The sequence below is a fragment of the Hakea prostrata genome, chromosome 11, assembly GCF_041222555.1.
Source record: "Hakea prostrata isolate BN-2017 chromosome 11, UWA_Hpros_2, whole genome shotgun sequence".
NCBI classification, from domain to species: domain Eukaryota; kingdom Viridiplantae; phylum Streptophyta; class Magnoliopsida; order Proteales; family Proteaceae; genus Hakea; species Hakea prostrata.
This window is the reverse complement of record NC_142610.1, coordinates 13,941,300-13,953,767: the sequence shown is the minus strand read 5'-3', so window position 1 is coordinate 13,953,767 and position 12,468 is coordinate 13,941,300. Positions and strand designations below refer to the sequence as shown.

Below are 12,468 nucleotides of genomic sequence, written 5' to 3'. Positions count from 1 at the left end.
CAGCTCTTTGCTGCAGACCTGTGAAGAGAATTTGGCCAAAGCCAATTCTGAGATAGACCGGCTGACTGCAGCTGCCGAGGAGCTGCAAAGAAAGCACGAGGAAGAAGTGATCTCCCTCAAGGAGGCCCTTGATGCTTCAAAGGCTCATGCTGTTGCTGCCGAGCGTGAGGCCAAAAAGCAAAAAGAAGCTGCCACGTTGTGCGGTGACAGACTTGAATTTAAATGTATAGAGAACGAAGAATACTTGAAGTTGGCTATTCCCAGCAAGCCCGAGCACATCAAGCCAGAGCTTCGGAAGGATTGTGTTCGGAAGTACCTGAACAACGAACCTTTCTCCCAGCTATTGGGTGCCTACAACGTCCAAGCTTATCGTTTGAGGCAGAATGATGTTTGGGAGCGAATTCTCGCATCAATCCCTTCCTTCGATACTGCTCCCTTTCATGAGGTGTGCCATAAAGAGGTCTTCGGGAAATTAGGCATGGATCTCCCAGACTGTGCTCGGGAAGAAGATGATCCTTTTCCAGCCGACCCACAATATGAAGCATATCTTGCTGATGAGCCGGCACTTTCAGAGGAAAAATCACAAGCTGCTGCTGAAGAGGGCTCTGACAATGTCAATATTGAGGAAGGCTCTTCTCAGGATCCTGAGAAAAGTCCTCCTGCTCAGGGCTCCTCGGGCATCAATGAAGAAGAGGTTTAGGGAGTTTTTTTTTTTAAAGATTGACCTCCTTGCTAATGAATAGACACTTCTTTTTCATGTTGGCCTTTCCATTTCCCTCTCTCCTATCGAAATCTTGTCTTGAATAGCAAAATATAAATGATAAAACTTATCACTTAACTTCACATTCTTTGACGAATAATAATCTTGTAAATATATTATGAAGATACGTTTTGGAAAGATGCATTAATCTTCCCCACTCCTTCATTTACTGCAAAGTCCACACGTTTCCCTTCTGGTATCTGCGAAGTCCAAACGTTTCCTTGCCTTAGTATACCATTCACTGTTTCCAATGAATCGGTAATACATCCATTATCACAATGGCGGTGCGACGGTTGGAGGTATTCTTGCATCGGGTGCTCGCCTCCACATGTTTCCATGTGGCCTCCCTCCGACCGTTGATCTTGCTTGTTGTGGATTTCAAAGCATCATTTCGATCTGGGCCATTGGTTGTCTTTAGCTCTCAACCGTCGTCTTAATACCTGAGGCTATTTAAAGCCTTCGTGGGTACTCTCCATCTATTCTGCTATCTGCAAGTTAGATTTGCTAAAGCGACATTTCGTCCTCCTGTTTGCTTCCGTATTCCTCGTACTCCAACAATAACTCTATCAACTTCTGAACAAGTGAGTTTTTTGATCACTCATCTCTTTCCCCTTTCCCCCTGAGTAAACTGCACAGTAGTAGTACTTGGGGTTTAGTTAATCTGGTTTGCATATTTGACAGAGAACTAGGGTTTTCCCTTTTGCTGTTGTTGTTGGATATCTGTACTGATACGGCTTTTTCTGTGTATACAGTGGCTCCCAGAATCAACCCGAACTTTATTAGAGTGAAATCTTGTAAGAAAATTATTCCATCGGTGGTGGTTGGGGCCAGTGAGGTGGTTTCAGCTAGTGAATCCTCCAAGCGTAAGGCGACTGCTGTTGTTGAATCTTCAAGTCAGATTCCCACAATTTCTATTGATGCCGCCCCTACGCCTCTTCTGCCTGAAGTGATCACTCGTTCTTCCCAGGAAGATCTTGATCACTCCGTTGTTGATGGTGCTGCTGACGCCCCTGCTGCAGAGACCGTTCATGCACCCCCGAAGGAGATTCTTCGGGCATATGAGGCAACTATGTTGGCGTCTGATGAAGGTGCGGTCCCAGCAGTGTTGCTCCTATTTCCAATTTTAGTGCTTGTTTGGCATCCTCCTCTCCTTTGGAGTTGGAGGATTTTGCCACCAGGAAGCGTCGTCGGGTGACAAGTGATGCAGCTCATCCTTCTCATCCTTTGCCCGAATTAGTGTCAAACGAGTTTGACATAGCGTTGGAATGGTGCACTGCTGCTCGAATGACTTCTGAGAGCGCAGTTCTTTCCAAACTTCCAGATGAAGTCTTTATGAAGTCACTTGGTGATGTAAGTCTTTCTTCATTATCTTTTGATTCCGAATATTACTCTTCTGCTCCTTTTTAACTCGGAAGTTGTTTGCGGGAGTCTTCTTGTAACTTCCACAACCAAGTGGAAGTAGCCTCTAGGCTCAATAGGTTGAGCAATGAAGTTTCCAGGCTTCGGGAAATCTCTGAAGTTAAAGATGTTGAGATTGCTTGCCTTAGGAAACTAGCTTGGGAGTTTGCAGGAGAAGAATTCGGTGATAGATCGTCTTCGGTCAGACTTGGATGATGCCAGGGAGAAGATTCGGCACCTAGAGCGAGGAGTTGGAAAGTCAGGAGCCAAAGGATCTGAAACATTACCCCAAAGGCAAGCTGTCATTCCTTTGCCCAAATCCCTTCCAACTGATGTTCGCAGAGCCTGCGTCTTCAAGTATTTACACAGTAAGCCCTTTGTTGATATGCTGAATGCTTATAACTTGCAGGTGTACCGGGATGGTGAGAACGAAGTATGGGAATCAATATTAAGGAAGGATCCTCATTTTGATACGACTCCCTTCAGTGTTGTTTGTCATCCTAAAGTATTTACCAACCTGGGCCTTCCTCCTCCTGACTGGACCAAAAATAAGATTGATCCTCCACCTTCTGATCCAGATATTATGCATTATCTAGAAGATTCTCCTGTTTATTCTCCCTTGGAAGGATTCAATTATGACGAGCTCGCCTTGAATGCAAGTTTGGTCGAGGACCATACTTCTCCTGGACAAGCTGGACAAAGAGTATGAAATTGCGGAGGATTTTATACATACTGAAATGTTTTTTGTAATCCTCATTTCTCCTCTTCTTTCCTTGAATCCATACCAATGATTGACTCATGTGTTTGTTCTAGCAAAGTTGTGCCGATCTTGTATGACTTCTTAATGATCATTGATGATGACTTTCTTTTTTGACCGAAGATTGTATCCAGCTCTTGTAATCTTATGTTTGATGTTGAGACCGGCCTCTTCTGGTCTTTTGAAGAACTAAGAAATTAAATTCATCTTGAACTTTGCTAGTCACTTGAATCGCTGTTGTACTAGGTCTTAGTTGTTTAGAACAATGCCTTTACTTAAAGATTTCCGGAGAAATACAATAAGTCTGAGAAGGAACTCACTCGGGTTTTAAACCGATGCCTTTACTTAAGGATTTCCAGAGAAATACAATAAGTCTGAGAAGGAACTCACTCGGGTTTTAAACCGATGCCTTGTAGAAGGAACTCACTCGGGTTTTAAACCGATGCCTTAACTTAAGGATAATTCGAAAATCCAATAAGTCTTGAAGGAACTTACTCGGGTTTCAAACCGACGCCTTGCGGAAGGAACTCACTCGGATTTTCATCCGATGCCTCGACTTAAGAAATTCCCAAAAAATTCCATAAGTGTTGAAGGACCCACACGGATTTTCATCCGATGCCTTATAGTTGGATCTTGTTCTTGAATGTGGTGTATGATGCCCCCCAATCAAAAGATAATTTGTTAAAAGCCAAAAATTGCATTGATTGAGTTGAAAATGTTTACATCACGAACAAAATTGAAATCATCATCAAGGATAAAAATTTTTGAGATGCCTGGCATTCCACGAACGATCCAACTCTTTCTAGGTGTTGATGTTCTTCAGCCTGTAAGCTCCTGAACCAACTGGTTTTACAACCATATAAGGTCCTTCCCAGGAAGGGTCCAATTTTCTTTGGTGACGTGGGTCGGAAGCTAAGGTGTTTCTCAACACCAAATCTCCGGCTAAGTACCGACGATTCTTCACTCGAGTATTATAATGAGACGCTATCCTTCTTTGATAATGTTGAGTTCGTGCTATTGCCTTTGCCCGAACTTCGTCCAACAGATCAAGACTATCAAGCAGTCCTTGCTCGTTTGCTTTTTCCTCGAACTCTCGATCCCGTAATGTCCCCGCCATTATCTCCACCGGTGCCAATGCTTCGAACCCATATGCTAACCTGAATGGAGTTTCTCCTGTGGGTGTTCGAACCGTAGTTCTATAGGCCCACAGTACGTTATGAAGTTCTTCGACCCAAGAAGCCTTGTTAGCTTCGGGTCTTCTCTTTATTCCTTCAAGTAGCGTTCGGTTAGTAACCTCTACTTGTCCATTGCTCTGGGGGTATGCCACTGAGGACATACGATGCTCGATCATATATGTTCCGCAAAATTACTCAAATTGCGGACAGTCGAACTGAGTACCATGGTCAGTGACGATAATCTTTGGAATCCCAAAGCGATATATGATTGACTCAAGCACAAATTTCTCCACTTTTTTCTCAGTAATTGTTGCCAGTGCACTGGCTTCAACCCATTTTGTGAAGTAATCAATTGCTACTATCAGATATTCCCGTCCGCCTGACGCTTTGGTGAATTTGCCCATAATATCAATTCCCCACATCTCAAAGGGAATGGGATCTAGAATTAAAGTCATGGTTTCCGCCGGGCGCTTCGATACTGTAGCATGAATTTGACAGTTGCCAATATAACCCAAGTCTTAGAATTTTGTGGGCCAGGGCTCGTCCACCCATGTGAGCCCCACAAATTCCTTCATGAACCTCGGCCAAAGCTAACTTTGCTCCTTCGGGGCCTATACATCTCATAAGGGGTCCAGAATAAGATCTTTTGTATAGTCTCCCATTCTGAATGTCAAATCTCGCCGATCGTATCTTGATCAACCTTGCCTCTTTCGGATCCTCAGGTAATTTGTCATCTCTCAGATACTCAATTATCGGATCCATCCAAAGAACGCTCGCTTCAATATAAGAAATTTCTTTCTCATGATAACTTGGAAATGTTATCTCTTCAATGTAGACCGAAGGGTCTAGATTCTTTTCTTTGGCATTGGCTAGTCGGGATAGCTCATCTGCCACTGAATTTTCAGTCCTCGGAATCTGAGATATCTTCAAATTCCAAAATTGGTTTTGAAATGCCTGCACTATCTCTTGATATTTCTGCAAGCGTGATTCTTTAATACCATACTCCCCCTGGACTTGGTTGACTATAAGTTGAGAGTCACTATAAATAGTAACATCTGCAATAGACAATGCTTTTGACAACCGAAGTCCAGCTATCAGAGCCTCAAATTCTGCTTCGTTATTACTTACTTTAAATGCAAATCTCAAAGCATATCGAATGATAAAGCCTGCTGGACTTTTCAATAGAATTCCAGCCCCTGCTCCATCTTTATTACTCGAACCATCCACATATACCTCCCAAGTGGTTGGTATAATGGGATCCTCAATGGTGGACTCCACTGGTGCAGTAGTTTCTACTACAAAATCGGCTAGCGCCTGAGCCTTGATTGTCGTTCTGGGCTTAAAGCTCACCTCGAACTCGTTGAGTTCAACCGACCAGGACACCATCCTTCCAGATAAATCAGGTTTATTAAGAACTTTACTGAGAGGAAAAGTTGTAAATACCTCAATTGGATGAGCCTAAAAGTATGGCCTTAGCTTCTGGCGGCCATCATGAGAGCCGAGCACAGCTTCTCAATCTGCGAATATCGTGTCTCCGCATCTAGCAATACGTGGCTCACATAGTAAATCGGCCACTGTTTTTTATCTTTCTCACGAACAAGTACTTCACTGACCGCTGAAAGGGACGTCGCTAGATATAGCTGTAATATTTCCCCCTTCTCCGGTCGGGACAAGATCGGCAGTTGTCCGAGTGCTTCTTTTAACTCCTCGAAAGCTTTCTGGCATTCTTCGGTCCATTTTGCTTCCTTGTTGCCCCTCAAATCTTTGAGTGCCTTAAAGAATGGCAAACACTTTTCTCCAGACTTGGAGATGAATCGATTCAAAGCGGCAACTCTCCCTTTTAAACACTGCACATCACGAACAGTTTTGGGAGCCTCCATATCAATCAGAGCCTGTATTTTGGCAGGATTAGCCTCAATACCTCTCTGTGACACCATGAAGCCCAAAAATTTGCCTGAGGAAACTCCAAAGGCGCACTTTTCTGGATTCAGCTTTATTTGATATTTTCGCAGTACTGAGAATACCTCAGTCAAATCTGCAATATGGTTTGCTTTTGTAAAGCTCTTCACAAGCATGTCGTCAACATAAACTTCAACATTCTTTCCTATCAGATCTTTAAAAATCTTGTTGACGGCTCTCTAATATGTAACTCCTGCATTCTTCAAGCCAAATGGCATTACTTTATAATAGTAGCTTTCACGATCAGTCATGAAAGCCGTAAACTTCTCATCTTCCTTATTCATAAGGATCTGATTATACCCTGAGTAGGCATCCATGAAACTTAGAGTTTCATATCCTGTAGTCGCATCTATCAAGAGGTCAATCCGAGGCAACGGATAGCAATCTTTAGGGCAAGCCTTGTTGAGATCTGTGTAGTCTGTACACATTCTCCACTTCCCATTCGCCTTTTTTACCATTACCACGTTAGCTAACCAAGTTGGGCATTCAATTGGTTCTATGAAACCAGAATTCTTCAGTTTTTCAACTTCGCCCCGAACGACTTCATACTTTTCAATGGAGAAATTTCTCCTTTTCTGTATCACTGGTTTCACCTTCGGATCTATCCAGAGTTTATGCTCTGCGACAGCCCGATCGATTCCTGGCATGTCTTCAGCAGACCATGCAAATATGTCATTATTCTGTTGAAGAAATAACTTCAACTCATCTTTGAATTCCTCCAGCTGTTCAGACCCGATATAAGTAATCTTCTTCTTATCTTCGGTACACAGTTGGATTTGCTCCAGCTTCTCCACTGGTTCGGGCCTTTGCATTTCTGCCTCTTCCCGATCGTCTCGAACTTCTATAGGTAGGGCAGTCACCTTCCTCGGGCCCTCCTTGTCTTTTAAATAGGCAACGTAACATTGCCGAGAGATCCTCTGGTCAGAGGAAACTTGACCAATTCCCATATCAGTCGGGAATTTTATCTTCAGGTGTTTTGTCGAAACAATAGCACCTATCTTGGATAAAGATGGTCACCTGAGGATAACATTATAAGCTGGCAGTTCCCGAACCACCAAAAAATTGATTCGGACGGTTGTTTCCTTAGGAAAACTTCCAATAGATAAGTCCAATTGGACAGATCCTTCTGCCACCGCAGACGACCCTGCAAAACCATATAGATGCGTGGATGAAGGCTCCATCAAGTCCTCATCCACCTTCAGTTTTTGATACACTTCATAAGAAATTAGGTCAGCTGCAGACCTTGTATCAACCAAAATTCTATGCACTTCCCGACGTGCAATCTCTACCTTGATGACTATGGCATCATCATGAGGTAAACAAACGCCTCTTTCATCCTCCTCGCCAAAGGTGATAGAATCTTCACCATTCAGCTTCTTTCGCTTCTGCGTCTCTCTGGTTCTGACAAATTTAGATTTTGTCTTCAAACTGTGGAGTGATTCGGGCTCTGGTCCTCCGAAAATGGTAAGGATAGGTGATCGAGTAGCTTCAGTCACCTCCTTGCCCTTCTTAGGCTTCGGAGCCTCCCTTGATCGTTCCGAACTAACCGAACGATCCCTTTTAGGAGCAGCCGCGCGTGGCTCACGTGGCTCCTCCCTCTTCTGCTAACAAAATTGGACAAGTGTCCCTGCGATATTAATCTCTCAATATCTGCTTTCAGATGACGATAGTCATTTGTATAATGACCATAGTCCTTGTGGAATCGGCAATACTTTTCTCGATCCTGCTGGCTCCCAGGTTTTAAAAGAATTTTAGGTGGCCACTTCAAAATATTTTTTCTTTTGATGATATTTAGAATATCAGCCCGAGGAACATTCAATGGAGTATATTCACTTTTACCGGGAGACCTCTGGCGCCAAGCCTGAGATTTTCCAACCCGATCACGGACATTTTTCTTTGGCTTCTGCTTCTGCTCAGGAGCCTTCTGTTCCTTATTGGAGACTTTGTTATCTCCTTGGCACGCATCTAGGATCTCCATGACTTTGGCCTGCTTCTGGCATCTCTCGTACCAACTCGGCATAAGTTGCGGGCATATCCTGTAGTAATAACTCCAGGAGTTTCCGGTTAGTGAGTCCGGTGAATAGAGCGATTTTGGCTACTTGCTCATCCAAATTTTCTATCTCCATCGTTACTTTGTTGAATCTTTTCAGAAACTCTCTGATTGATTCGCTTTTTCCTTGTCTGACAGTAAACAAGGTTTCTTCCGTTTTCTTGACCTGTATTCCACTCTAGAATCGCCCTATGAATTTGCGCGTCAATTCATCAAAGTTTACGATCCTTCCAGATGGGAGGTTTGAAAACCACTTTTGTGCTGCTCCGGTTAAAGATGAACCAAAAACCCCGCATAAAATTTCGTCATAATTACCTGAAACTGCCATGGTCTGCTGATAATAGCCAATGTGGGCCGTTGGATCTCGGGAGCCATCGAATGTAGAAAAGGTAGGCAAACGGAAGTTATTGGGAAACTGATATCCCGCAATTGGCTCGGCAAAGGGGGTCTTCCGAATGACTGAGTAAATATCCTCAGTCATCCTTCCTTTAGCCAACTGCCCTAACTTCTGATTGATGTTGGCCAATTCCTGACCAATCTGGGTCGGGTGATCTTCAGCAATATGATCACGACCTCGATTAACACGATCATCCCGTGCTATTTGATCATCACGAACAGCCCGTTCTTCTTGAACATTCCGCTCTTCGCGAACTGCTCAATCATCGCGACCGGTTCTTCTGACAGTTGGTGAGTGAGTTCTCACCCCTGTGTCCAACCTTGTATTTGAATCGGTTGTACTTTCCTGCGGTCTGTCAAACCGATCGTCTCGCCTAGGTTGATCGTCAACTCGTCTAGGTCCTCGGTCGCCTTCATAAAAGTTCTGGCCGATATTCCGGTCTTCAACCAATCTTTGATCACGCGGTTGATCACGTGGTAACGCGCACCTCCCTGGATCGCGATGGTCAGGCTCTTGTGGTAACACCACTCGTCTGGTGAGCATGCGGAGTGCTTGGCTCACCTCCAAGAGTTGAATCTTTACTTGATTCAATTGATCTTGGAATGTATCAGGAGGATTACGTCCTCCCTGACCACCATCTACTTCGATAGGATTTTGGCTTCCTTGGGGAACGTCTGGATTATTCACTCCAGGGATCTAAATACCAGAATCGCGCTCTGCAGCGGCTGCTGCCGATCTAGTCACCATGGCTTTACAAGTCTTTCCCACAGACGGCGCCAAATGATGCATCCAAAATCTGCGCAGCCCTTAGATCTTCTCGTGATGACCTGCAAAAAGAAAGCGTCAGATGTGGCCCGACCGCGGGGGTCGGGAGTCCACCTCCGAAGGCTAAGTCAGTTGATGAACTTAATCACAAACGGCTCTGCTAAAAGCACAGAGCTAAGGAATAAAGAACTGGGAAAGGTGATCTAGATCGTGAGCCCCTGATAGTTTACGTCTACCAGTGTGTATATGAATCTTCGTCCCTCACCTCGTATGGCAGTGAGGTTTATATAGAGTGTACCTTTGAATCTCCTTCATCGGATGCACTTGAGCCTTCTTCGGGTAGTCGTTGGATCTTAACAGTTAGATCTGTTGAGCGATAGACTTTTACTAGTTTGGACTAGTAGAGGACTCCTGAGATAACCTCTAGGTTATGCGATGATTATCCCTTCGATAATGATTAGCCGCAGCCGTCAATTTGAGTCTGCCATCATTAGGGTAATTAACCTAATCCATAAATTGGATTAGGGCGTGCTTGTGGCTGAATAAGTTTTCTTCCTCAGCAAGCTATCTTCTGGATCTGGTTCGCTCGGTAGCGAGTCGATTCCCTCTGTCTCGACCGGGGTCGAGGGTCGAACCAAGTATGAACCCGGTTCGATCATATTTTCTCCATATCACATACGCTAGCACTTCATGCAAACAAGTTATCCGGAATGTTCCCTTTCTCACTATACAATCTCTTGTCTCCTCAAACTTTATCCCTTTTCGGAAACCAACTGCATGGGAGTATTCCACAAGATATAGGCATCACTCTTCAGAATCTCAAATTCTTGGGAGTTGCAGACAATAAATTCTCAAGAAAATTCCAAATTCTCTCTCCAATTCTTCAACCCTTGATACATTAGATCTTGAGCGCAATAGTTTTACTGGACCAATCCCTATCAACTTAGGAAACCTTCAATAACTTCGGCATTTCTGTGTTAATTATAATCAATGTGGAACAGGGGAAGCTGGTGATCTAGATTTTTTAAATTCTTTGGTAAATTGTACAAATCTAGAGATTTTGGCCCTAACAGAAAATCATTTCAAGGGGCCTATTCCAAAATTCAAAGCCAATGTTTCAACACAAATCTCAATACTTGCTTTCGGAAAAAATCAAGTGTTTGGAACCATTCCTATTGAGATTAAGAATCTTTTTAATTTAGTCCTTTTGGGTATGGAGTCAAACTTTATCGAAGGCAAAATCCCTTTTGAAGTAGGGGGACTCTCAAACCTTCAAAGATTATTCTTGGGTGCAAACAAACTTTCAGGACATAAACCTTCCTCTATAGGCAATATCACTCTTTTGTATGAACTCCATTTAGAAGAAAACACCTGATTGAATGGAAGCATTTCTTCCAGCATTGGAAAATGTCAAAAATTAGAGTTTGTAACTCTAAATAATAATCACCTTCAAAGGCCCAGTACCAAAGCAACTCTTCCTTATTTCCTCCTTGTCAATATCTCTAAACCTATCTTCTAATTCTCTGGTTGGTCCCTTACCAAATGAAATTGGTAACTTGAAGAGTCTTTCAACAATAGACATTTCTAAAAATAGATTTTTTGGAGAGATCCCCTCAGCCATTGGTGATTGTGAAAGTTTGGAATATCTTTATATGGGGGTAATTACTTTGAAATAACCATTCCTTAATCTTTGACTCTTGAAAGGGCTTCATGATTTAGATCTCTCACTCAACAATTTATCAGGACCAATCTTGGAAGATCTACAGAACCTTTTTGCATTGCAGAGTTTAAATCTATCCTTCAACAATCTTGAGGGGGAGATACCAACAAAGGGAATCTTTGGAAATGCAAGTGCAGTTTCGATGAAGGGCAATGCTAATCTTTGTGGGGGAGTTCCAGAATTACAATTGCCTACATGTGTGAATCATGCATCTATGAAACAAGAAAAGTCCCATGCATTTCAAATACTTATGGCAACAATTGGTGTGGTACGTACTTGGTGTTCTTTTGATATCTTCCTTCTTTATCCTTCGTTGGAAAAGAAGATCAAAAATATAACTTCCATCCACACCACTAGTCGGTGAAGAGTTCTTAAAAGCTTTCTTACAAGGAGCTCTTCCAAGCTACTGGAGGATTTTCTTTGAAAAATTTCGTAGGTTCTGGTGGTTTTGGCTCTGTATACAAAGGGATTATCAACCAAGGTGAAATTGTAGTTGCAGTGAAGGTACTCAACCTTCAAGATACAAAGTTTACAAGAGCTTTACAATGGAATGTGAAGCATTGAGAAACATTCCACATCAAAATCCTGTCAAGATTTTAACTTCATGTTCAAGTCTTGATTCAAAAGGCGAAGATTTTAAGGCCATTGTTTATGAGTTCATACCCAATGGGAGTTTGGATGATTGGTTGCATCCGAAGATGGAGGAGAATAGTTCACATAATTTAAGCCTTTGTCAAAGATTAAACATTGCAATTGATGTGGCTTCTGCATTGGATTACCTTCATTACCATTGTTATGTGGTGATTCTTCATTGTGACTTGAAGCCAAGCAATGTTCTACTTGACATTGATATGACTGCACATGTTAGTGATTTTGGATTGGCGAGACTACTGGTAGAAGCTGATGACAATTCATCCCGAGCTCAAACTAGCACCATCGGGATAAAAGGATCTATTGGCTATGCCGCTCCAGGTAACAGCTAAACTTCACAATTTTTTTTATTTTTATTTTTAGTGAACAATTAATATTTTGTTATTGTGGACCTATGTATTCTTTACAGTTGTCTATTCTAATAGAATCCATTATTGGTGTTAAACATGATCCACAGATAATTTTTGAAAAAGTTTCCAACTCTAGAATGCATGTTTATGATGGCACCGAATCCAATTATTGCTAGATGTTTGGATAATGTTTCTAGATATTTAATTAATTATATTGATACACTCTAAAATATAAATTAGACTGCTTCATGGTTTTATCCGTTTCTAGTTCTACCAGAATCTGATTGTACCTTGAATACATTCTTTTTCTTGATGGACTGGCTTTAGATTGGTTCTTTTAACATTACTAAAAGAATCATAGTTCCAAAATCAAAGAAATTGTCATTTCATTTACTATTTTTATATTGTAGATGCATGCAATTTCCTGTATTCAATTAAAGAAAGAAAATTTTAGATATCTTATTCACACTAACAGACACATTACTA

General features: G+C 42.3%; 1 protein-coding gene across 2 annotated transcripts in view; it reads left to right on the top strand.

Annotated features, from left to right (window-relative positions):
* Positions 1-12,468, top strand: part of LOC149000239 (putative LRR receptor-like serine/threonine-protein kinase At3g47570) — a 39,716-nt gene that overhangs the window by 26,412 nt on the left and 836 nt on the right. The window contains exon 4 of one of the 2 annotated variants that reach the window (XM_089139420.1): positions 11,005-11,953. The exons of the other annotated variant lie outside the window; for it this stretch is intronic. Coding sequence (XP_088995546.1) covers positions 11,527-11,953 — 427 coding nt within the window. The 5' untranslated portion in view covers positions 11,005-11,526. The remainder of the gene's footprint in view (positions 1-11,004; positions 11,954-12,468) is intronic. 2 annotated transcript variants of the gene reach the window in all.